The sequence below is a fragment of the Rana temporaria genome, chromosome 4 (genome assembly GCF_905171775.1).
Source record: "Rana temporaria chromosome 4, aRanTem1.1, whole genome shotgun sequence".
NCBI classification, from domain to species: Eukaryota; Metazoa; Chordata; class Amphibia; order Anura; family Ranidae; genus Rana; species Rana temporaria.
In genome coordinates, this window is record NC_053492.1 from 289,837,584 (window position 1) to 289,864,669 (window position 27,086).

A 27,086-nucleotide genomic window follows, 5' to 3' on the forward strand; every position below is an offset into this window, starting at 1 on the left:
TCATTCGTTTAGAGGTACAGAGGCGGTCTAGTGCTAGAATTATTGCTCTTGTTTTAACAGTTGTAACAATACCTCACGTGTGGTGCGAATGCTGTTTACATATGCGGGCATGACCTATGCATTCACTTCTGTATGTGAGCAAAAGGGGACAGGGGCACTTTAATTTTTTTTTTTTTTTAATAATCACTTTTATTCCTATCACAAGGAATGTAAACCTACCGTGTGATAGAAATAAGGCATTACAGGTCCTTTTTATAGAGAAATCTCCCCTCTAGCCTGAAAAGCAGGAGATCAAAAAAATAAATAAAAAAAAATCGCCAAACCCAGAAGTGACATGTCGCTTCCCAGGAGCATAGAGATGGCCAGGGACCATCTGGTCCATAGACGACTCTGTGGTAACCTGATGGAAGCACCGAATTGGATCCCGAGCTCTACAATCACACAGGAGGGCCCAGAGAGGCGTCCCCTCCCACTGCCTGTGAAAGCAATCCAGCGCCTAATCACACAATAGGATAGTTTTTGCAAAAAGGAGAATTGCTGGCTGAAAAAAGATACCAAAATGAAGCCTGTAGCATCATCCCCGTATAACCACTTCAACCCAAGAATGTCCATGACATTCTACAGTCAGGAAGTGGTTAAAATGATAAAATACCTTAAACATTTTTTTGACATTCTTTTAGGCAACCATGAGGTGCCGTGTCATCCAAATAAAAGAGTAGAGGAACCTTCCAGCTTATCAGTGCTCAGTTGAAAAGCCTGCATCCAGTGCCGGGACAAAGTCATCTAGAGCCCAGGGCGAGCATGCCAAATTGCGCCTTCCCCCAAAAAATAGAGTATTTAGGAGTATTATGTGTCAGCAAAATTACCCCCCCCCCCCCCAAAAAAAAATGTGTGGTTTGAACACCGTTTTCATATGCGGGTGCTACTCACGTACGCGTTCGCTTCTGCTCGCAAGCTCGTCGGGACAGGGCGCTTTATATAAAAACATTTTTTTCTCATTTTCACACCGTTAAAAAAAAAAAAACGGTTTGGGTCACTTTTATTTTTATTACAAGGAATGTAAACATCCCTTGTAAATGAAAAAAGCATGACAGGTCCTTTTAAATATGAGGTTTGGGGTCAAAAAGACCTCAGATCTCATATTCAGACTAAAATGCAATAAAAAAAAAAATAAGATAAAAAATTGTCATTTGAAAAAAATGACAAAAATAAAATGGTCCTTTAACCACTTCGCCACCAGCCGCCGTCTGGAAACGGCGGCAAGGTGGATGCTTAACTGGGGGTCGCCGTTCTGAAACGGCGCCCCGCAGAAGCAGCAATGCGCGCCGCCTCGGGCGCGCACACAGAAATTTCTGTGCGCGCCGGGTCTATGAGACCCGGCGCTACACAGATCTAGGTAAATGACCAGCAACAACGGTCATTTACCTTGTGATCGCGCCGTCCAATGACGGCGCGATCACAATGTAAACACAGGAGGTCAGGGAAAGTTTACCTCCTCTCCTCTCCTCACACAGTATCAGCGGGAGAGAAGAGGAGATAAACTGTGAGTGTTCCATTGCCCATAGTGTCACATCAGTGCCCAATCTGTGCCCTAAAGTGCCCAATCTGTGCCCTAAAGTGCCCAATCTGTGCCTAAATTGCCCAATCTGTGCCTAAATTGCCCAATCTGTGCCCAACAGTGCCACATCTGTGCCCAACAGTGCCACATCTGTGCCCTGTTGTGCCACATCTGTGCCCAGTAGTGCCACATCTGTGCCGCATCAGTGTCACCAGAGCTGCACCAGTGTCACCAGAGCCGCACCAGTCACCAGAGTCCTATAATATTGCCACAACAGTGCCGTACCAGTGCCGCCTGTGCCCGCCAGTGCCGCCTGTGCCCGCCAGTGCCGCCTGCGCCCGCCAGTGCCCACCAGTGCCGTCTGCGCCCACCAGTGCCGTCTGCGCCCACCAGTGCCGTCTGCGCCCACCAGTGCCGTCTGCGCCCACCAGTGCCGCCTGTGCCCTCCAGTGCCGCCTGTGCCCACCAGTGCTGCCTGTGCCCACCAGTGCTGCCTGTGTCCACCAGTGCTGCTAATCGGTGCACACCAGAGCCACCTGTGCCCACCAGAGCCACCTGTGCCGCCTGTGCCCACCTGTGTCCACCAGTGCCACCACAGTACTCTGCAGTACAGCCTCACCAGCCACCAGTATGGCAAAAAAATTCTTTACCGGCGAGCAGGCCGTACATCTTCTACTTGCCATGAGCGATGAGAGCAGCGAGGAGTCTCTGTCCGATTCTGATTCGGCCTATGAACCCGTTATAGACAGTGGGTCCGATTCAGAGTCTGAAGAAGAACATGTGCCCAGGAAAAAAAGGGGTGCTGGCGTGGAGAAGCGGCCTACTCCCAGACGCGCAGGGCCGTCCACCTCAAGCGCTGTGCCTACAACCCCAAGCGCTGTGCCGTCCACCCCAAGCGCTGTGCCGTCCACCCCAAGCGCTGTGCCGTCCACCCCAAGAGCTGTGCCGTCCACCCCAAGAGCTGTGCCGTCCACCCCAAGAGCTGTGCCGTCCACCCCAAGAGCTGTGCCGTCCACCCCAAGAGCTGTGCCGTCCACCCCAAGAGCTGTGCCGTCCACCTCAAGAGCTGTGCCGTCCACCTCAAGAGCTGTGCCGTCCACCTCAAGAGCTGTGCCGTCCACCAGTAGGGTGTCATCTCAGCCCCAAAGGGATAGGGGCCATGCCAGCCTTCCCTATGGCCTTCAAAACCCCCTGTGGCTTCCCCCCAATTCCGGAGCAGCAAATATCCCCCCCTTCACTGCCCAGCCAGGTGTCCAGGTGAACACAGAAAACTTTTCTATGATAAATTTTTTTAATTTAGTTTTCACCGAAGATTTCCTTTCCTCCATTGTGGCCCAGTGCAATCTCTACGCACAACAGTACGTAAGAAGTAACCCTGGTTCCAGATATGCCCGCCCCTTTGAGTGGAGAGAACTAACCGTGGACGAATTTAAAATGTTCTTAGGCCTAACCTTTACTATGGCACTTTCAAAAAAAAAACAATTGTACTCCTACTGGTCCACCAAACCCATTCACCACATGCCACTCTTCTCCTCCCTTATGCCAAGATCCCGATATTTAATAATTATGCGGTTCCTCCACTTTAACGACAACGCCCAGTGCCCCCCCCGAAATGACCCTGCTTTTGACAAGCTATATAAAATTCGGCCACTTCTAAATTTTTTCGCTCAACAATTTCCCCAATTATATACCCCTGACCAGAACATATCTGTGGACGAGTCCCTTGTCAAATTCTCAGGCAGGCTGGGCATCAAGCAGTTCATCCCCAGCAAAAGGGCCCGATATGGGGTCAAAATGTACAAGCTTTGCGACAGAGCCACAGGGTACCTCTACTCATTCATGGTGTATGAAGGAAAGGACTCCCAACTGCATCCCCCTGAATGTCCAGAGTATATGGGAGTCAGCGGAAAAGTGGTCTGGGATCTGATGTATCCACTCTTTGGAAAGGGATACCACCTTTATGTGGATAATTTCTACACCAGCTTGCCCCTGTTTCGCTGTCTTTACCTTCAGAATACCCCAGCATGTGGCACAATAAGACCCAACAGGAAAGGCTTCCCGCAAAAACTGGTGGATCAAAAGCTCAGACGAGGGGAGTCTGCAGCATTGAGGAACCAGGAGATATTGGCTGTCAGGTGGAGGGACAAACGGAACGTCCACATGCTTTCATCAATCCACAATGACACCCACGTGGAAGTCCCCAAAAGAACCGGCCCAATCCAAAAACCAAAATGCATATATGACTATAATTTGTTCATGGGGGGAGTGGACTTCAACGACCAGATGTTAGAACCCTACCTGCCCACAAGAAAATCCCGCCACTGGTACAAGAAAGTGTCCATTTATTTTTTTAGTTTGGCCTTCTACAATTCCTATGTAATTTACAAAAAATCATCCGAGAACCCCGTATCATATCTGGACTATCAAGAAGAAGTCATCACCGCCCTTTTGTACCCTGAAAACCCACCGGAAAATATTCGCTCTGATTCTGTGAGCAGACTGCACGAGCGTCACTTTCCTGAGCAAACCCCCTCCCGTGAAACAGGCAACAGACATCAGAAGAGGTGCCGGGTGTGCTCCAGAAGAGGAATTCGAAAAGACACCACATATTACTGTCCCGATTGTCCTTCCCAACCAGGCCTCTGTATTGGAACATGTTTCCGCCGTTACCATACGTTTCTTCATTATTAGGGACGTATGGTAAACGCAATTCTAATTTCCTGTACTTTCCCCCCCCCCACACCCCTTATGCCACTGCACTCATACCTCTGCCTTCTCCGGAACCGACCATGGCCTGTTATACAACCACTCTTTTGCCTAACCCTAAACATACTTCTGCCTTCTCCGGAACCGACCATGGCCTGTTATACGACCACTCTTTTGCCTAACCCTAAACATACCTCTGCCTTCTCTGGAACTGACCCTGGCTTGTTATACGACCACTCTTTTGCCTAACCCTAAACTGTACCTACCTCTGCCTGCTCTGGAACTGACCCTGGACTGTTTGACCACGTTTTTTGCCTGCCCCTTGGATTGATCTTTTACCCTGCTATACTAGTGGGAACACAGGGGTCTCACATATGTGAGGGGCTCCAGAATTGTTTTTCTGGATGAAAAAACTAATTTTTTAGTTTTCTCATTCCCGGATTAGGGTCTGGTTGCCCGGAGGCTTCAAAGAGATTTGGGTGGGAGAAGCCTCTACCCCTGTCCCCATTCCCCTACCCATGGCCCGCTACTTGGACCATGTTCCTACCAGGACAAATATTTTGCCACTGCTGGCACTGTACTGACTATGGACAATATTCCTGCCTGCTGCCTGGACAATTCCATTCACTGTCGCTGACCAGTGACCACGTCCCTGCCTGCTGCCTGGATCGGGGCTCTCCTTCTGTGGACAATTGCACTACTAAAACCACAGGTAATCTTCTTTTTTTTTTACCCATTACTCAGCAGAATGTATTTTAGGGTGTAATTCTTGGTATGTACATGCTGTGTTAGAAATATGAAGGCCCTTCAAAAATGTGATAGATTGTAAGGAAATTGGATGTGTAATTTATGTCCCTAGAACACCTGATGGTGCTTCTTGGATGTTGGGCCTCTGTATGTGGCCACGCTGTGTAAAAGTCTCACACATGTGGTATCGCCATACTCAGGAGGAGCAGCAGAATATATTTTGGGGTGTAATTTTTTCTATGTACATGCTATGTGTTGGAAATATCCTATAAATGGACAACTTTCTGTAAAAAAAATGCGTTTTTATTTTTTTCCACATTTTCCAAGAACATCTGGAAAAAAATGAACTGTTCAAAAGACTCATTATGCCTCATAGATTATACGTTGGGGTGTTAGCTTTCCAAAATGGGGTCACTTTGTGGGCGTTTCTATTGTCCTGGTGCTCCAGGGCCTTCAAAAGTGTAATAGGTGGTTGAGAGATTAGATGTGTAATTTATGCTCCTAGAATGCTTGAAGTTGCTACTTCGGTGTTGGGCCTCTGTATGTGGCCACGCTGTGTAAAAGTCTCACACATGTGGTATCGCCATACTCAGGAGGAGCAGCAGAATATATTTTGGGGTGTAATTTTTTCTATGTACATGCTATGTGTTGGAAATATCCTATAAATGGACAACTTTCTGTAAAAAAAAATGCGTTTTTATTTTTTTCCACATTTTCCAAGAACATCTGGAAAAAAATGAACTGTTCAAAAGACTCATTATGCCTCATAGATTATACGTTGGGGTGTTAGCTTTCCAAAATGGGGTCACTTTGTGGGCGTTTCCATTGTCCTGGTGCTCCAGGGCCTTCAAAAGTGTAATAGGTGGTTGAGAGATTAGATGTGTAATTTATGCTCCTAGAATGCTTGAAGTTGCTACTTCGGTGTTGGGCCTCTGTATGTGGCCACGCTGTGTAAAAGTCTCACACATGTGGTATCGCCATACTCAGGAGGAGCAGCAGAATATATTTTGGGGTGTAATTTTTTCTATGTACATGCTATGTGTTGGAAATATCCTATAAATGGACAACTTTCTGTAAAAAAAAATGCGTTTTTATTTTTTTCCACATTTTCCAAGAACATCTGGAAAAAAATGAACTGTTCAAAAGACTCATTATGCCTCATAGATTATACGTTGGGGTGTTAGCTTTCCAAAATGGGGTCACTTTGTGGGCGTTTCTATTGTCCTGGTGCTCCAGGGCCTTCAAAAGTGTAATAGGTGGTTGAGAGATTAGATGTGTAATTTATGCTCCTAGAATGCTTGAAGTTGCTACTTCGGTGTTGGGCCTCTGTATGTGGCCACGCTGTGTAAAAGTCTCACACATGTGGTATCGCCATACTCAGGAGGAGCAGCAGAATATATTTTGGGGTGTAATTTTTTCTATGTACATGCTATGTGTTGGAAATATCCTATAAATGGACAACTTTCTGTAAAAAAAAATGCGTTTTTATTTTTTTCCACATTTTCCAAGAACATCTGGAAAAAAATGAACTGTTCAAAAGACTCATTATGCCTCATAGATTATACGTTGGGGTGTTAGCTTTCCAAAATGGGGTCACTTTGTGGGCGTTTCTATTGTCCTGGTGCTCCAGGGCCTTCAAAAGTGTAATAGGTGGTTGAGAGATTAGATGTGCAATTTATGCTCCTAGAATGCTTGAAGTTGCTACTTCGGTGTTGGGCCTCTGTATGTGGCCACGCTGTGTAAAAGTCTCACGCATGTGGTATCGCCATACTCAGGAGGAGCAGCAGAATATATTTTGGGGTGTCATTTGTGGAATATACATGCCATGTGAGAGAAATAACCTGTTATAATGACAATATTGGTATGAAAAAAAAAAAAAAAAAAAAAAATTCTTAATTTTGCAAAGAATTGTGGGAACAAATGACAACTTCAAAAAACTAACTATGACTCTTACTAACTACCTTGGAATGTCTACTTTCCAAAAAGGGGTCATTTGGGGGGTATTTGTACTTTATTGGCTTGTTAGGGTCTCAAGAAATGAGAGAAGCTGTCAGTAATTCAGGTGTGATCAAATTGTTCAATTTTCAGAAATTGGTACCATAGCTTGTAGACCCTATAACTTTCACCCAGACTAAATAATATCCAAATTTTTTTTTTTTTTTTACCAAAAATATGTAGCAGTATGCATTTTAGGCCAAATGTATAAGGAAAAATTACTTTTTTACAAAATGATATGATAGAAATGAAGAAAAATTCATTTTTTTACAAAATTTTCGTTCTTTTTTCATTAATAGCGAAAAAAATAAAAACCGCAGAGGTGATCAAATACCACCAAAAGAAAGCTCTATTTGTGGGAAAAAAAGAGATTTTTAATACAGCTTACCTGTAAAATCTTTTTCTTGGAGTACATCACGGGACACAGAGCGGCATTCATTACTATATGGAGTACCTTCAGGTGTAGACACTGGCAATCTCAAACAGGAAATGCCCCTCCCTATATAACCCCCTCCCATAGGAGGAGTAACTCAGTTTTGTAGCAAGCAGTATGCCTCCCAAAATGGTCCTCAAAAAAGAGGGGTGGGAGCTCTGTGTCCCGTGATGTACTCCAAGAAAAAGATTTTACAGGTAAGCTGTATTAAAAATCTCTTTTTCTTTATCGTACATCACGGGACACAGAGCGGCATTCATTACTATATGGGATGTCCCAAAGCAATGCTTACAATGAGGGGAGGGAGAACATCTCCAAGACAAAAGGATTTAATTTAGAGATATACTCAAATCATAATAAATCCAACTTAGTTGAGAAAAATAATTTTAAATTTTAAATTTAACTCAAAAAAGAGGAGCCCCCGGAATCCGAGGGTCTCAAACTGCAGCCTGCAGCACTGCCTGCCCGAAGGCAGTATCAGTATTCCTTCTTACGTCCAACTTGTAGAATTTTGTAAACGTGTGGACAGAAGACCAGGTTGCCGCCTTGCAAACTTGAGCCATAGAGATCTGGTGGTGTGCTGCCCAGGAGGCGCCCATGGCTCTAGTAGAATGAGCCTTTAATGATACTGGAGGAGGCAACCCTTTCAAGCCGTAGGCCTGAGTGATTAATTGCTTAATCCACCTAGAAATGGTGGACTTTGCAGCTGCCTGCCCCTTCTTGGGCCCATCCGGTAGAATGAACAGCACATCTGTTTTCCGGATCTTCTTTGTAGCTTTAAGATAGGCCTTCATGGCCCTGACAATATCCAAGGTATGCAGCAACCCTTCCTTTCTGGAAGTAGGTTTAGGGAAGAAGGATGGTAATACCAAATCCTGGTTCAAATGAAAACTGGATATGACCTTCGGTAGGAAGGAAGGATGAGGGCGGAGAACGACCCTGTCCTTATGAAAAACAAGATATGGTTCCTTACAGGATAAGGCCGCTAGCTCCGAAACTCTTCTTGCGGAAACTATGGCAACCAAAAATACTAACTTCCTTGTCAGTAGAACCAAAGGAATTTCAGCCAACGGCTCAAACGGTTGTTTCTGTAAACTTGACAGAACAAGATTTAAATCCCACGGACAAAGCGGGGATTTAACTGGAGGTCTAATACGCAAGACCCCTTGAAGGAAGGTCTTAACCAGCGAGTGGGTGGCCAGCGGCCGCTGAAACCACACTGACAGAGCAGAAATCTGTCCTTTGATTGTGCTTAATGCCAATCCTTTATCCACTCCTAGCTGGAGAAAACTTAATACTCTATCGATGGTAAATTTGCGAGAAAGCCATCGCTTGGACTCACACCAGCCTACATAGGCCTTCCAGACCCTGTAATAAATCACCCTAGAGACCGGTTTCCTGGCTCTGATTAGGGTAGAGATTACTTTCTGAGACAGACCTCTACCCCTGAGAATCAGGGATTCAGCTTCCAGGCCGTCAAATTTAGATGCCGTAAGGCAGGGTGGAGGATCGGACCTTGCGATAGCAGGTCTGGCCGTAGAGGAAGAGTCCACGGGTCTCCCACTACCATCCTTAAGATTAGTGAGTACCATGCCCTTCTGGGCCATGCTGGAGCTACCAGGATGACTGGTATGTGCTCCACCCGGATCCTGCGCAGCAGGCGGGGTAGTAACTGGAGCGGGGGAAACGCATAAAGAAGTTTGAACTGATGCCAAGGGCAAACCAACGCATCGGTTCCGCAGGCCATCGGATCCCTTGAGCGGGATATGAACCTGTCTAGTTTCTTGTTGAGTCTCGATGCCATGATATCCACGTCCGGCACTCCCCATCTTTGGCAGAGTGCTTGAAAGACTTGGATGCAGAGACCATTCCCCCGGCCATAGAGTCTGGCGGCTTAAGAAGTCCGCCTGAAAGTTGTCCACTCCTGGAATGAATATTGCCGATATGCAGGGCACATGAGCCTCTGCCCATAGGAGAATCAAGCTCACCTCTCTCTGAGCGGCTTGACTCCTGGTTCCCCCTTGGTGATTTATGTATGCCACGGCCGTGGCATTGTCTGATTGAATTCTCACCGGGAACCCCTGCAATTTTGACGTCCAAGCCCTGAGGGCTAGTCGAGCAGCTCTGAGCTCCAAGATGTTGATGGGCAACTGCTTCTCTGGCTTTGCCCAAGTACCTTGGCGAGTGCAACCATCCAAAATTGCTCCCCAGCCCGTCAGGCTGGCGTCTGTGGTCACTATCTTCCAAGCCACTGGGCTGAAAGACTTCCCCTTCAGTAGATTCTGAGGGTCTAACCACCAACACAGACTTTGTCGGACTCTTGATGAGAGCGGCAACGGGATATCCAAGGCCTGTGGCCTTCTGCTCCATGCTGACAGGATGGCTGCCTGTAGGATGCGAGTGTGGCTCTGGGCGTATGGTACCGCCTCCAACGTGGCCACCATCTTGCCTAGTAACCTCATACATAGGCGAATAGTCGGTTCTTTCTTGCTTAGAACCAGTAGGATTAATTCCTTGATGGCTTTTACCTTCCTCAGAGGTAGGAACACTCCTTGTTGTTCTGTGTCTAATCTCATGCCGAGATATTCCAACTGCCTTGTGGGCTGGAAAGCTGACTTTTCTCGATTTAGGACCCAGCCGAACCTCTCGAGGTATTGGACCGTGAGGGCCACTGCTCGCTCCAAGCCGGGAGACGAGTGGTCTATGACTAGGAGGTCGTCCAGGTATGCTAGGATCGTGACCCCTTGGATCCTTAGCTTGGCTAGGATCGGAGCTAGGACCTTCGTGAACACCCGGGGGGCCGTAGCCAACCCGAAGGGAAGCGCCACAAATTGGAAGTGACGCGAAGCCACCATGAAGCGTAGATATCTTTGATGTGGCTGATAAATTGGAACATGAAGGTAGGCATCCTTTATGTCTATGGACGCCATGAAGTCGTCCTTCTGGAGTGTGGCAGCTGCTGACCGCACGGATTCCATCCGAAATGAGCGGATCTTCAGATATGCATTTACCATCTTTAGGTCCAAAATTGGCCTGACATCTCCATTGGACTTTGGGATGATGAATAGGTTGGAGTAGAAACCCAGCCCCTGTTCCAGGACTGGTACCTCTACTATTACTTCCTGGGAAAGTAGATGATCTAATGCCGATCTTAATGCGGCTCCCTTTTCCGGATCGTTTGGAATCCTCGACTCCTGGAAATGAGGAGGAGGAAACCTTAGGAAATCTAATTTGTAGCCTGTGGCCACGGAAGACCGTACCCACTCGTCGGGAATGCTGGCTTCCCAAATCTCTGAAAAGAGTCGCAGCCTTCCCCCCACCTTCGTGGGTGGGGGCGCCCCTTCATAAGGTTGGCTTGGGGGCTGGTTTTGCTGGTTTGCGAAACCACTGCCTTTTGCCTCTAACAGCCTGTCCTTGTGATTTGCTGTTGAAGCCGAAGTTTGCTTTTGCAGGAGGCCGTCGATACTGCTTGGCATTAGAGGGCCCCTGCCCAGGGGAATACTGTCGTTTAAACGCAGGCCCCTGAACCTTCTTCTTAGTTGGCAAGAGAGTACTCTTGCCGTTTGAAATGGTCTGAATGTATTTATCTAGGTCTTCTCCGAAGAGTCGTCCTCCATGGAAGGGGAACCCTACCAGGAGCTTCTTGCATGGGGGCTCAGCCTCCCAGCTTTTTAACCATAAGAGTCTTCTCATATGGATAAGGGATAACGATAAACGTGACGCTTGCTGGATAGAATCCTTGATTGCGTCTACCGTAAAACATATGGCCTTAGGGACATCCGAAAATTCTTCTGCCTGCTGGGCAGGAATAAGTTTAAGCATCTGCTTAAATTGATCCGATAATGCTTGAGCGACCCCAATCGCAGCCACAGCTGGCTGTACTACTGCCCCTGCAGTAGTGAAGGAGTTCTTAAATAGTGCTTCCAAGCGCTTATCAACTGGATCCTTGAACACCTGTATGTTTTCTACAGGGCATGTTAACGATTTGTTAACACATGAGATGGCTGCGTCCACTGCAGGAGTAGCCCATCTTTTGGAAAAATTTTCTTCCATAGGATATAGGACAGAGAACTTTTTAGGTGGTAAGAAGATCTTATCTGGCTTGTTCCAATCTTGGAACAAAACTCCCTCTAATAGTGGATGGATCGGAAACACAGCATTGCTTTGAGGCGCCCTCAGTGAGCCCAAAGCTGAAACCGTCGATACCTGGAGATCTGGTACTGGCAAGTTGAATGCCCTATGGACCAAGTCCGACAATCCTTGAATCCACCAGCTCTCCCTCAGGGAGACTGCCCCAGACTCCTCTGAATCCGGATCTTCGATCCCTGAACCTACTTGGTCCTTGTCCAAGAGGTCGTCCAATTCCCTTGAGGAAAGGACCTCCTCTTCTGAGGGTCCGCGCTCGGGCGACGGAGATCTATTCCGCTTACTGCCCCGCATAGCTGCGGCTATCATTTTACCCATGTTTTTCTGCATCTCCTTTAAAGAGGTGAGTAATACCTCCTCCGTGACCATCTTAGGGTTGGACTGACCCGCGTCAGCTCCAGCCCCAGATCCCAATGGCCCCAAGGCTCCCTGTGGGGAAAGCAGCGGCATAGCTTTGTCCGAGACCTCAGACTCTCTGGGGGAATCCCCACCTCTTGTACCCTCTGACCCGGATGCCATGGTACAATACCGAGGTACACCTGCTACCTATTGGTATTTGGAACTATAAAAGTTAATTGCCCAAACACCTGTTTGGGGGATAAAAAATGCTTCCTCTCCCCTAGATGACTTTTCTTTTTTTTTTTTTTTTTTTTCGTTTTTGTTTCAAATCCAGGAAAGAAAAAACATTCTGTCCCCCTGAGTAGTATTGCAAAGAAAAACTATGAGATGGAAAAGAAACAGCCTATTTCTAGGCTTGAAAAACAGTCCTCTGAAGACTGCAATATCCTTTCTGGCCACTGTGTGTCCTCGGCGCCCCGTGCTGCCGCTCTGGTCTTTCTTCCTCAGTTCCAAAGTATTGAATGGAACAAACAAGGAAGGGCCGCCCCTTCCTTAAGCCACTGACCCGCCCTTCCCCCCCCAGCAATCTCAAACAGGAAATGCCCCTCCCGACAGGGGGGGGGGGGTTTGGGAGGAAGGGACCTCTCTGTTCCAGCAAACTGCAGCCTGCAGCCTGGAACCATGAGGAGGTCAGCGTTTTGCCTGCTTTGCAGGCTCTGAGGAGGAAGACTGAATGGAGCATCGCCTGGAGGCTTGCAGGTAAGCACAGCTCTCTGACACACACATATACTTTTATATCACACAGGCCCCACTCAATGCTTTTCCAACACTACAAGGGAGGTCACATCTTATGGGGAATAATACATATAGAGCCATCCTATCTTTATGATATGTGACTAGTTTGCCAGATGCAGTGCATAACTTTAGGCATGTCCCCTGTGACCCCCCAGAAAAAAACCTGCTAAGAACCAAGTTCCGCAAGTTTTCCCCTCACTTACCTGCTCCATGCCGCAGGACTTTGCCAAGCAAGAGGCCCAATCTTCCCCCATCTCCGTGGGGATGTCTAGACCTTCAGGCCCTGGGTTCCTATGAAGGATCCACTGTCCTGGGCCCATATAGCACCCTGGCAACAGAAAACATTAGGCACCCAAAGGTTTCTAAGTTCTGGGCCCAGGGTCCAGCTCTCTAAAAAGAAAAGCATTATGGGCTATACCCCAAGGGTTTGGGGTCCGGTTACTGACCACTTTAGCGCTGAGGCTTTTTTGGACAGAACCGGTAGCTCACCTAATCCCAAGGATGCGGAGGCAAGCTAAACCATGACTAACACCTAAGACACTGGCGTAAAAACTGAGGTACTCCTCCTATGGGAGGGGGTTATATAGGGAGGGGCATTTCCTGTTTGAGATTGCCAGTGTCTACACCTGAAGGTACTCCATATAGTAATGAATGCCGCTCTGTGTCCCGTGATGTACGATAAAGAAAAAGGACAAAAATTTCATTTGGTTACAATGTTGTATGACTGAGTTATTGTCATTCAAAACGTGAGAGCACCAAAAGCTGAAAATTGGTCTGGTTATTAAGGGTGTTTAAGTGCCCAGTTGTCAAGTGGTTAAGACGTATTTTTTGATGTCGCTTCCGCCCTGCTATGGTATGGAGACGGGTGGGGGCCATCTTGCTTTCACTCGCATCCATACCCAGCCACCGATAGAACCCGATCACCTCTGCCACTACCAACGGCTCCGGTAAGCGGCGGAGGGCATGGGAGAGGGCCTCTCCATCACCGCCGATAACGGTGATCTTGCAGCAAATCCGCCACAGAGACCACCATTATCGTTAATCGGACTGCCGCCTGAAGAGATGGATATCTCGATTGCGACAGCAGCTGCTGCAATTACCAAGATATCCCTCTGCAAATTAAAGGACGTATAGTCATGCGGCGGTCCTTGAGCACATACTGTAGCCAGACTTATTGTTGATTGGTAGGGGATCAAATACTTAAATTACTCACTCAACTTCAACTCAATTTATAACATTTGTATGTTTTTCTGGATTTATGGTTGATATTCTGTCTATCATTTAAAATACACCTATGATAACAATTATAGATCCTTTATTTCATTGCAAGTAGGCAAACTTAAAGCGGAGCTCCACCCTAAAGTGAAACTTTCGCTCATCAGATTTCCCCCCCCCCCCCCTCCGGTGCCACAATTGGCAATTTTCAGGGGGGAGCCTGCGGGAAACTGCGGGCAATATGCCACTTCCCACTGGGAAACACATGGCTTCCAGAACACAGCGGGGAACAATTAGGACGGTGCAGCGCGACTCGCACATGCGCAGTAGGGAACCGGGCAGTGAAGCCGCAAAGCTTTACTTTGATTCCATCACCGATGATGGTGGTGGGGGAAGCCAAGAGACGAGCGATCGCTCATCTTCTGCTGCCAACGTCGCTGGACTCCAGGACAGGCAAGTGTCCATATATTAAAAGTCAGCAGTTGGCTTTTAATTTTTTTTACGGTGGAGTTCCGCTTTAAAAAATCTGCAGGGGATCAAAATAATTTTTGCCTCTGTATATGACAAGTACAAGTTTCTTAGATGAATATTATTGAGTGAGTGAAGAGCTTGTATAGCGCTACAAATGCGAACTAAATCGCCTCAAGGCCCTTTGCATCCTGTGACGTCCTAATCCTTTAGAAGAGGTGGGTCTACGTTCTCCCTTCGATTTGTAGCGGAACTTGGGGATGTGCTGGAGGTTTTGGTTGGTTGATCGGAGAATGCGTTTGGGGGTGTAGTGTTTCATTTTCTTGCATAAGTATTGAGGAGCGTTTCCTTGTGTGCACTTATGGGTGAAAAACCAACCTACCTTACATTTGTTACATTTCCATTCACAAATAACTAGTATTTATAAAATGCTGCATACCATTATACTTGTTTAAAAATCCTACTTCGCTTTACCCTTCTATATGTTATAGTGGGGACTGGTGAGGTGCCTTTATCATAAAATGAACCCTGTCTGAACTGTACTAGCCGATTATCAATGGCAAACTAGAATTAAACACAGTCTGTCCTTACAAAAGGGTAAAGCTCTCATGGCTTGGGTATTACATTGCATGTTATTATACTTTCCCTCAGCTTGTCCCTAACTTTTCCCCTGTGATTGCACTTTGAAATTGTTCAGAACAGTTTCCAGTCCTATATATGAACCTGCTTTAAACAAACTACAAACAAGGTAAGAAAAAAAAAAAAAAAAAACACAGGGAAGCACATTTTTTTAGGTATGAATGGGGACACTAAACATAGTGGGTGTTTCTCAAAATGTACTGCTAAAGTCGAACTTCACTTCAGGGTTTCAATCACATGATTGCAGAGGTCCAGACTGTGAAAAATTAAATCTTTGTCCAGACTGTTTCCAGGGGAGTAAACGCTTGCATCTGCGTTTACCAGCATACAGTCACAGCCTGTCATTAATACAGGCAGGCTGAACGCAACACCTTTCACTCCCAGGCCTTCATGGTGTACAGCTTTCTACACCCATGTGAATGAGCGCTACGTAAAAAAACAACATTTAAGGATCGGATCAATTCCCCTTTTCAGGTGTGAAGATTCTTGGTTATAAGTGTGATGCACCCAAAACTACTTTTTATACAACTAAAACCAACGCAATGTAAATGTTGATGTTGTGAAGATGGCAATAAAAAAATAAAATTTATGTCGACAAAGTGTATTTAGAAAAAAGTACTGTAGTTTAATCAGACCTGTAAAATGTATGGTGCTCAACACACACTTTCCACAGCCTTTTGGCTGCTCGATGGTTTGGCAGTTTAAATCCGATTGTGCTCTCAAATTGTTCCAGCTAGAAAAACAAACAAAAAAAAAAACATATCAATAAAAAGTTTCTATACGGACCAATTAGAAGAGAGGACTCCATATGATATTAATTTTCTGACAAAAATTACACAAACTTCCTTCAAACATACAGATCTTTAAATGGCACCCTGCCAGCTGGAGGTATCACATTGGGCACAGCTTCAAGGTTCTCTTTAATACCCTTTTACTGAATACTGTCTTGTCTGCACTGTGAGGGGAATTGAACAAAACTGGATCAGGCAGAATCTGGCAAAGCTGTGCATGGCAACCAATCAGCTTCCATCTTCAGCTTGTTTAGATAAACTTGGAAAAAGAGAGATAAATTCCCCTCTGTATGTCTATGTGGAGTCAACCATCATGTTATATGTGCAGTGTTTTTGCACCAAACATATCTTTTGGAATTATGGCCAGATCATAACACATTTTCCCACATGCCGTTGGGAGACTTCAGATGTGTTTTTGCTAAATTTAGCCAGGCTTGGATTTTTCTCTTCGTAAGAAAAGGCTTACGTCTTCCCACTCTACCCCATAGCCAAGACATGAAGAATCCAGAAGATTGTTGTCACATGTACCACACAGCCAGTACCCGCCAGATATTCCTGCAGCACCTTTAATGTTGCTGTAGGCCTCTTGGCAGTCTCCCTGACCAGTTCTCTTTTTGTCTTCTCATACATTTTGGATGGACTTCCAGTTCTTGGTAATGTCACTGTTGTGCCATATTTTCTACACTTGATGATGACTGTCTTCACTGTGTTCCATGGTATATCTAATGCCTTGGAAAACCTTTTGTAGCCTTCTCCTGACTGATACTTTTTAACAAGGAGATCCCTCTGATGCACGGTCTCTGCAGACCATGGCTTTTGCTGTAGGATGCGACTAAGAAAATGTCAGAAAAAAACTACTAGAACAGCTGAACTTTATTTGGGGTTAATCAGAGGCACTTTAAATGATAGCAGGGGTGTACTGACTCCTATTTTTTTTTTATTTGAGTTTGTACAACGTTATTCATATTCTGTATACATATTTGGAATAATATCACGCTAACTGGCTTAAGTATATTCTTTTTTTTATATTTCTATTTGATTTTCATGAGACACATCTTTTCATTGCCAATTATCTCTTACAATACAAAACTTACATATATGAAAAGCATCGCACATTTTTTTTCGTGCATGTCCACCATATGTGTGCCATATTCCCGGTTTCTTTACATCCACGCCAGCAACGTTCTGATATTTCCTTATTACATTTATCTGCCTTATCTGGTGTTATGTACCAACGCACCAAGCACTTATAGTTTAACACCGTCATCTTACTATTTACTGATGTGGAATGTACCCTCTTCATTATTTGTTTTAACTCTAATTCATTCAGCTATGAGCCCAATTCTTTCTCCCACTTTTTAATGTATGGCGGTATTTCCAGGCTACGTCAATCCTTTCCCTCCTTTTTCTCCACTGAGTTTCTCTAAAGGCCGTAAATTCTCTGCCGATCCAATAGGCTGGGGTAGAGCCTCAAAGAAATGCTTTAACTGGGCATACCGCCATTCATTTATCTCTACCACTTCCCCTCTATTTTTTAGTTCCTGATATGTACTCAGTTTGTCCTGCGTCATAACGTCTTTCAACTGTGAATTCTCTTTTGTGATCCATTTTCCAAATAACTTATCTATACCTGGTGTAAAATATTTTGTATCTGTTAGTGGTATTAGCGGGGAGTGAAAAATCAAATTTTTCCCTGTTGTGTACCTTATCCCAAATTCTTATTGCATTCCGTGTAATACTATGTGAGTCCCTAAGTTCTCTGTATTGTGCTGGGATCCATATAATCTTCCCCAGTGATGCCTTACTCATTTGATATTCCATATTTATCTATCCTTTTTCTTTTTGTTTATTATTTTTAATCCAATCTATAATTTGTGTGAGAATAATTACATTATAATAATTTCTAATATCTGGTGCACCCCACCCCCCTTGTGCCTTTTTTTTTGTCAGTGTTACCCAACTGATAGGTGCTTTTTTTCCCCTCGCCAGATGAATTTTAGCAACATCGTTTGTAAAGTTTTAAAATACATCTGTGGTAGTGGGATCAGGAGCATCTGCATTTTATACATTTTAAAAATATTTATTCTGCCCTCCCCCCCCCCCCCCCAAGATAATTGGCCTGAGGTCAGTCTGTTAAATTTTGCCTTAATATCCTCTAATAGAGGCATACAATTTGCTTTATATAATGTCTCTGTAATTGTTGTCATTTTAACTCTTTTTTACCCCAGACAAACGGGAATTCATTTTAATAGGTGTTTGTTTCGATTCCTCTTAGAAGTATTTATGCTTAGGGTTTCAGACTTAGTCGGGGTCATTTTAAAGTTAGCTATCTCTCCATATTCTTTTAATGATTTCATTAAGTTTGGTAGGGTTATTCTGGGACTGGTTATATAAAATATCATCCGCGTAAGCCGCAAGTTTGTGTTCTTCTTCTCCAACCCCTATCCCCTTTATATCCGAGTTCTTCCTTATCCCTCTTAATAGGGGTTATAATGCCAACACTAACAATAAGGGGGATAGAGGGCATCCCTGTCTTGTACCATTGTGCATTTCGAATAATCCCGAGAGGGTCTCGTTAACTTTCACTTTTGTCATGGGTCGGTTGTAAAAGGCCTTTATCCAGGTAATCATTCTTGGTCCTATTCCTATTACTTCTAAAGTACTATACATGAAGCCCCTGTCTACCCTGTCAAACGCTTTTTCAGCGTCAACTGACAGGAGAAGACCTGGGGCCCCGCTATTTTTAATTTTCTGTACCGCTAAAAGAGTTCCAATTCTGTTATCCCTCCCTTCCACGGACAAAACCTACCTGATCGGTATGTATCAGGTCGTTCATGATTGTTTTCATCCTTCATGCCAATATTTTAGAGAATATCTTAGGGTCACTGTTTAAAAGGGAGATTGATAGCTGGAGCAAAGTACTATCTTTACCCTCTTTCAGGATTATGGTAATAGTGGCCTCCAACGCCTCTCTGCGCATATCCCACCTTGCGCCTATCCCGTTCATATAAGAGCACATTCTAGGGACTAGAATATCTATACATTTTTTATAATAGAGTATCGTCAGACCGTCCGGTCCTGGGCTCTTCCCACCCGGTGAATTTTTTATAAATTTCCCCGATTTCATCTTCTGTTAAAGGGGCCTCTAGACATCCAATTTTATCTTCTGATATTATATCCCATTCTGTTTCCCTTAGAAAAGTTTATTTTCTCCCTTTTTGTTTCATCTTTTCTCTTGTTTCGTTCTTATTAATTGAATAGAGTCTCCCATAATAATCTTGAAAGGTTTTCGCTATTTCTCCTGTTTTATGAACTACGTCTCTACTGCCCATTTGTATTTTTTCTACATAGTTAGCGAAATTACTAAAAAAGAAAAAAACTGCCAAGTATTTGCCGGGCTTATTGCCCCATTGGTACCTCTCTTTCTTTACTTGGGTGTACATTATTCGGGTTTCCGGCTCTATTAATTCTCTCAGTGCTTCTCTTTTGATATCTAATTTTAATAGGGATTTTTTTTCTCTAGTTTGTTTAGGGTGTTGTTCCAATTCATATATTTCTTTTATTAGGGTTGTTTTATTCACCTTAGTTCTTTTTTTTTTCTCCGCTCCCTCCTTAATTAGTATTCCCCATATATATGCCTTGCGGGTATCCCAGTGTCAGGAAAATGGCCATAGAAGAAGTACTGGCAATCTTGCCAGTAGAAGAAATGGGAGCCATAGGCACATCATGTGACAGGTAGATCCTCCTGCTGGCCTATAAAAGGCTGCCATTGTCTGATCCAAATTGCTGGATTGTTGTCAGCCTTCCTGAGTCTCTGTACTACTGCCGTTTGGATTTCCTGTTGTGACCCGGCTTGTTCCTGATTTGTCTGATCCGCTCTCCTGGTTTGACCCCCTGGCTTGCTTTACTGACTTGTTACCTTCTCCAGCACCTGATCCCGGCTTGTTTCACAGATTTTGCTTCAGTTATCTGTTCCTGCCTGTTTTCCAACACTAGACCTTTGGCTTGTCTCCATTCCTGCAACCTGCATCTCCTGCCTGGATCCACAGTGTTTGATCCCCAGCCGGGAATCCACTGTTGCTCCATGTGCACACCTTGTCAAGTGTTACCGAGGACTCCTAGAGACTGCAGCGCAGTGGTGTTTCCTGTATTCTCCAGTATTCTTCAGGCACTCACCAGCTCTTCTCTCCTGGATCCATCTGGCAACCTGTGCTTCTCTGGGCACTACACCCTCTGTACCCAACCTCAGAGGTGTACTGCACTCAGCCGCAAGGGGAGCCCTCTCGGCATTTCTGCCTCCAACCAGGTACGCGACACCCAGACTACGGCCTCAGACATATCCTCCGTACTATTAATCTTAAAAAAATTGTTCCAATTTCTCGGTTATTCTCGTTTCTATTGCTTTATCTTTTGAGAGTTCTTTGTTAAGTCTCCAATTGATACTTTTATGTTGCGTCTCCCCTATTTTCAATTGTAGTGTTACTGGCGCATGATCCGAGAAGGTCACTATTCCAATTTTGGTACTACTTACCATTTCAAGCAATCTATGCTCAATCAGAAAAAAAGTCTATCCTAGAGTACGTCTCGTGTACAGGGGGAGTGGAATGTATAATCCTGCTCCTTGTTATGTTGTATCCTCCATGCATCTACTAGCTGATGTTGATGCATTTTCTTTTTTAATTTATTCCTCCAGGCCGTTCCGGTCCCCTGTGCACGAGACGTACTATCTATCTCAGGATCTATACAATAATTTAAGTCTCCTGCCATTATAGAACCTCCCCTTTAAAACTCCATGAAATCTGTTATAACCCCCATTAAATATTTAATAGAATTTTTATTTGGGCCATATATGTTTGCCAATGAGACTTCAGTTCCATTCATTTTCCCTCTCAGGAACAAGTATCTCCCATCTGAATCCGACCTTCTTTCGTCTAAAGTGAACCTTATCTCCTTGGCAAACCCTATGGCCACCCCCTTAGCTCGGCTAATGGGTGAATCTCCATAGTACCAAAGGGGTCAAGTCTGAGAGGTAATTTTACAGTTTGAACCTGCAGAAAAATGTGTCTCCTGCAACATGACCACGTCCGCCTTCAGTAAGCTCAGTTCTTTCACGTTATACGAGATTATATTTAAGTCAGTCATATTTGTTGATAATCAGCTCTCTTGACTCTATCCTAACATATACTGGGGTTCTCATTCCATTCCCACCCAACCCGCGCCCTCCCTCGCCCCCCCTCCCGTTCCTTCTCCCACCTGTCCCCTCCCAGCCTGCCCCCCGCCCCTTTGAGGGAAAACTGGCCTCCTATTGAACATGAATTTGAATGTGATTAATTCTGATCACAGCTACATCCCCAGTTATAAAAGAGGGTGCGCACACTTATGCAACCACATTAATTTTTTGTATTTTTACTCCCCCCCCCTAAAAGATTTCAATTTGTTATTCAATTGAGTTGTACAATTTATAGGTCGCATTAAACATGGAAACGGTTCTGATATGACTTTGCTTTGTCTCTTTTTTACATCACAAAAACCTGAGCTTTTAAACAGGGGTGTGTAGACTTTTTATATCCACTTTACAGGTGCATCTAAATTTTTTTTTACCGGTATAACATTTTTTTATTGATCCTATGTAATCTTCAAATTTTCTGAAACAGAATTTTGGGTTTTCACTAGCTGCAAGGCTGGATTCACACCTAGGAAGTTTAAGTTCTTTTTGCATTTTGCAGATTTGGACTACAGAACTTGTTCCATAGGAACCCATAGTAAATGGGCTGTAGTGCAAATCTACAAAATGCTAAAAGCACTAAAAATACATAGGTGTGAATCCAGCCTAAGTCATAATCATCAAAATTAAAAAAAAGAAATGTTTGAAATCTATCACTCTGTACGCAACACATCTACATAAAATATAGATGTTTCACTTTTTGAATTGAATTACTGAAATAATCTCTTTGATGATATTCATTTTTCAGATGCACTTGTATATTGATTACAGACTTGGGTTGGATAAGGGAATAGTTTAATTTCCACAATGAAATTTTTTGTATTAGCAGCAATGGTTTTCCTTTTACCCCAGTAGTGCAACTGTACCAAGGGTGCATATTTGAGTGAATTTGAACAAGGTATATAGGTTTATTCCCCACCCCTTTGTTTTCCCAGGGATAGAGGTTTATTTTATTTTTTTTGTTGTTAATAAATGTGAGGTTATAGATTATGACATATTATACCCAATGTGTAAAAAACAAAAAAACAAAACAATGTAATATCCGTTCAGTGACCATCTAGATCTATATTTGAGATCTGAGGTCCTGATAAAATGTGTCATCTCATGAAATGCGTCAACCCAAATGATATTGATATTCCATGTTACAATTCCTCTGCTTGTTTATGGTTACAAATTTTATATGCTTTTTAAAGTGAAAGGTTTTTAAATTGATGGAATAAAGATAGGTCAACTTTTTTTATTTATTTTGTTATGTAAATATTGGCAATTTGGAGGGGTATTCATAGTCCCATTACACATACTTTTTCTTCTAGATTCTAGTGGTGCAGCTACCATCATGGGATTTTTAAAAAGATGACACCTTAACCAAAACCATGCATCACCTCTACCCCTTCTACATCAGGGGAAAATGGGCAGCACCTACCCTCCCCCCATTTGTTTTTAACATTACAGACATATTTTACAGAGTTGTTAGATAATATAAACCACAATGGAAAGTGTACAACACATACTTACAAATGCTATTACAGTGGTACATATTAAGTATCCATGTTGCTTACCTCACCAGGTCTCACTTTAATGAAAAAATTGTAGCGTTTGTAGGAAATCTTAAGAATCTTGGGCCACGCAAAACGATTAATTCTAAGTCTGTCCTTGTAAATAAGTAATCCATTTGCACAAACACCTAGCATGATATCCACAGCTTCAGAATCCTAACAAAATAGATTGGAATAAATATTTAGAGCGGACATTATATGAACAACATTTCTAAAAGCAATACATTTTTGTACTGCTAAAATTACCAGGGACTGTAAGGCCCCTTTCAGACGGACGGATAGAATGGTGCTTTTAGCTGCGGATTTTCTATTTTTCTACCGCAGCTAAAAGCACACAATGTTTTCCTATGGCCCCATTCACACACAGCGTTTGTGTGCGATTACGTTACATGCGGTTTGGTGCGAATAGAAAAAATAGAATTGAATGCGTCCAGGTGCGATGTAGCGCAGCTATATGCACATAACCGCAGGTAATCGCAGTCTTTTTTGTCAACTGCGGATAGCAGCGTTTTAGAATTCAAGGGACCCAAACAAAAAAAAAGAAACAAATGGTTGCTATGGAAATGAATACCGCAGCTAAACGCAGCCGCAGTTAAACGCACGTAAACGCATGTAATCGCAATGTGCAAATGCAGCTAATCGCAGTGCCTGGAGCCTTGAATTTCACAAAACATTTGTAGTGCTTTTAACTGCGGCAAAACAGCCGTCCGTCTGAAAGGGGCCTAACTCTGCACTCTGGGTATTAGAACCGGTCTTTGTGGCGTACTGCCAATCCCCACCATTGCCAGCAAGAGAACAGATGGGAAACTTGAGCCACAAGAACTAGATGCAGAAGTGCATTTGTATATGAAAACACCAAACACACCACACTAAAGCACACATATATGAAGGCATCCTTGATGGAATCAGTTTAGTAGCAACATCAAAAAGACCAATAAAATAAAGAGTGAAACTTGAATTGTTGCTACTAGCAATAGCTCTATATTTGTACGCCAGTTTTGTGGAATCAGCCCCAAGTGACTGCATCTCGCTGGGTATAACTGGCTGGGCTGCCTCTTAAACTGTAGATGCTGAATTAACTTACAGTTTTAGGCTTTATGTACACCGGACGTTTTTACAACCTCTCCTGAACGATTTAACTTGACAGATGGCAACCAACGTTTAACATCTCAGGTTTGCTGTGTTTAGCGGCGTTTTGCGTTTAGAAAAGTTTTAAAAATAAATATAATATATATTTATTTTCAAATGGGCAAAAATGAAATAATTACTGTAAACAAAACATGGCTAAATGCAAGTTACCGCATTTACACACGTTTAAAAGCTGTTACAAGCATTTGGTGTTTCAAATGCCTCTGAACACCTGTACTGAACGCTTTTTTTGCATTCCAAAAAATGCTTCTAAACTCAACTGCCTAGAAATGGCCATAAATGATCCTGTGTACATGTACTGATAAGATAACAGAGGAGAGTTCAGGGGCAGCTGAAAAAAATGCCCAACTGTTCCTAAATGTCTGTTTACCAGCAGCAGTGTACATGAGGCCTAAGGCCCCATGCACACGAGACGCTGGTAAACGCATGTTCAGAGGCATTTGGACAGCTTTTTCAACTGCCCCTGAACACATTCATGTTGTTATCCTATGTGTCCATGCACACAGTCACGTTTTTCTGCGTTTTTCGGCAGTTGCGTTTTTGCTCGTTTTTCAGAAGCAAACAAATGGGTTCAGACGCAAACGTTTTCGCGTTTCAGCCGCAAAACGCGGTACCGGCGTTTTGCCGCGATTTCGTTTATAGGCGTTTTTAAAGGGGACCTATTTTTTTTTTACATTAGACATCTCAAAAATGATGGCAAATGATGAAAAACCATTAAAAAAACAACATTAAAAAAACTAATTGCTTGCATTGCATTGTAGACAATACACAGCTTGTGGCAGGTGACGTGGCCAGGTGACGTGGCCAGTGGACAATCCACAACTTGTGGCAGGTGACATGGCCAGGTGACGTGGCAAGTGGACAATCCACAACTTGTGGTAGGTGACGTGGCCAGGTGATGTGGCAGGTCACGTGGCCAGTGGACAATCCACAACTTGTGGCAGGTGACGTGGCCAGGTGATATGGCCTGGTGACGTGGCGAGTGGACAATCCAAAACTTTTGGCAGGTGACGTGGCAAGTAACGGGGCCAGGTGATGTGGCAAGTGAACAATCCACAACTTGTGGCAGGCGACGTGGCCAGTGGACAATCCACAACTTGTGGCCAGGTGACGTGCCAGGTGATGTGAACAGGTGACATGGCCAGGTAACATGGCCAGGTGACATGGCAAGTGGACAATCTGCAACTTGTGGCAGGTGACGTGGCAAGTGGACAATCCACAACTTGTGGCAGGTGACGTGGCAAGTGGACAATCTGCAACTTGTGGCAGGTGACGTGGCAAGTGGACAATCCACAACTTGTGGCAGGTGACGTGGCCAGATGACATTACCAGGTGATGTGGCCAGTGGACAATCCACAACTTGTGGCAGGTGACGTGGCAAGTGGACAATCCACAAATTGTGGCAGGTGTCGTGGTCAGGTGATGTGGCAAGTGGACAATCCACAACTTGTGGCAGGTGACGTGGCAAGTGGACAGTCCACAACTTGTGGCAGGCGACGTGGCCAGGAGATTTTGCAAGTGGATAATCCACAACTTGTGGCCAGGTGACGTGGCCAGTGGACAATCCACAACTTGTGGCAGGTGACGTGGCTAGTGAACAATCCACAACTTGTGGCAGGTGACGTGGCCAGGTGACATAGCATGTGACGTGGCCAGTGGACAATCCACAACTTGTGGCAGGTGACGTGGCCAGTGGACAATCCACAACTTGTGGCAGGTGACATGGCCAGGTGACTTGGCAGGTGACGTGGCCAGTGGACAATCCACAAATTGTGGCAGGTGACGTGGCAAGTGGACAATTCACAACTTGTGGCAGGTGACGTGGCAAGTGGACAATCCACAACTTGTGGCAGGTGATGTGGCAAGTGACACGCTAAATACAAGTACACTGCTGCTCTCTCAGCTGCTACTCTGGTCTCACAAAATGTCTGAAATGGTTAAATAGTTTTTTTAGCTTAGGGAGGGTCTTATGAGGTTTCTTAACTAAACGCTTATAAGCGCAAACGCGGTAAAACGCTGCGAAATTCGCGGCAAAACGGGCGTTTGAAAACGTGCGTTTAGATGAGTTTGCATCTGCGTCTCATGTGCATGGGGCCTTAGGCAACATAAACGGTATATGCAGAGAGCAATCTTTAAATACAGTAGGCTATTGTAAGAATCGGAGTTAAAAAAAATTATCAGTTAAAGCAGTGCGCCTTTGCCTCTCAATAGATGCTTATGTTTTTTTGTTTTTTTTACTTGAATTATAACAGAAATGTCAGCTCAATGTATAATCCTTAGGGAGAGTGACCGTTCTACTGAGAGCTCATAAGCAATATACTCTACCTGAGCTGCTGGAAGAGGGGGAAAAAAATGTCAATCAACATGGTCTTTGTGGGATGTCTGCAGTTTTTACAAACTAGCTTTAGGCCCCTTTCACACTGGGGTGGGTGAGGGGGGTAAAGTGCCGCTATTTTTAGTGTCGCTTTACTGTAAATTTTGTGGTGCTATTCAGCTGCTAGCGGGTCGCTTTTACCCCCGCTAGCGGCCGAGAATGGGTTAAAACCACTGCAAAGCACCTTTGCAGAGGCACTTTGCCGGCGGTATAACCGCAGTGCCCATTGATTTCAATGGGCAGGAGCGGTGGAGGAGCAGTATACACACTGCTCCAAAGATGCTGCTAACAACTTTTTTTTACTGTCCTGCTAGCACACTGCTCCAGTGTGAAAGCCCTCGGGGCTTTACAGGGCTTATTTAAATCCGCATTGCGGCTGCACCGCATATCATGAGAATCAGATGCAGTTCAAAACACATCCAATTTGCATATGTGTTAAAACGAGACTTAATGATAAATGCACAGCCATCAGAACTAAGCTCAGGCAAGAGTATGAGCAGCCTTATATAGCCCGATACATCTGTATGAATAGGAAAGAATACAAGTAAAAATCAAGTAATACCCAAGAAGCAAAACTGCACTATTAAAACAATTGGAGATTCTAATTAATACAGATGCCCAGTTGACTGGTTCTCCTTAAAGTGGTAAAAAACCTTTACATAACCCCACGTTTGCCGACTAGCCTCCCACATAATCTGTACCTCTTTAGCTGCAGTCTTCTCTCCTCCAGAGCTCTCTAAAGCAGTGGATCCTCCGGCCTGCTTTGACAGATAGACATTAGCTGTTGGAGCAGATGGGGGGGGGGGGGGGGGTAGCAGCATGATTGCAGTGAGCTGTACTGCATAGCTCTTGGAGTGGGAGTAAAGATACAAGGGTCCATCTGGCCAGACTAAGACCAGACTCCAGTTTCCCTATTAGTACAGTCAGAGCTGGCTGAAGGGAGTCTTGAGG

General features: G+C 44.5%; 1 protein-coding gene across 15 annotated transcripts in view; it reads right to left on the reverse strand.

Annotated features, from left to right (window-relative positions):
• Window positions 1-27,086, reverse strand: part of EPB41L2 (erythrocyte membrane protein band 4.1 like 2) — a 300,865-nt gene that overhangs the window by 66,783 nt on the left and 206,996 nt on the right. For all 15 annotated transcript variants that reach the window (XM_040350428.1, XM_040350424.1, XM_040350423.1 and 12 more), the window contains 2 exons: window positions 22,616-22,768; window positions 15,677-15,774 (listed from right to left, as the gene is read on the reverse strand). In XM_040350428.1, coding sequence (XP_040206362.1) covers window positions 15,677-15,774; window positions 22,616-22,768 — 251 coding nt within the window. The remainder of the gene's footprint in view (window positions 1-15,676; window positions 15,775-22,615; window positions 22,769-27,086) is intronic.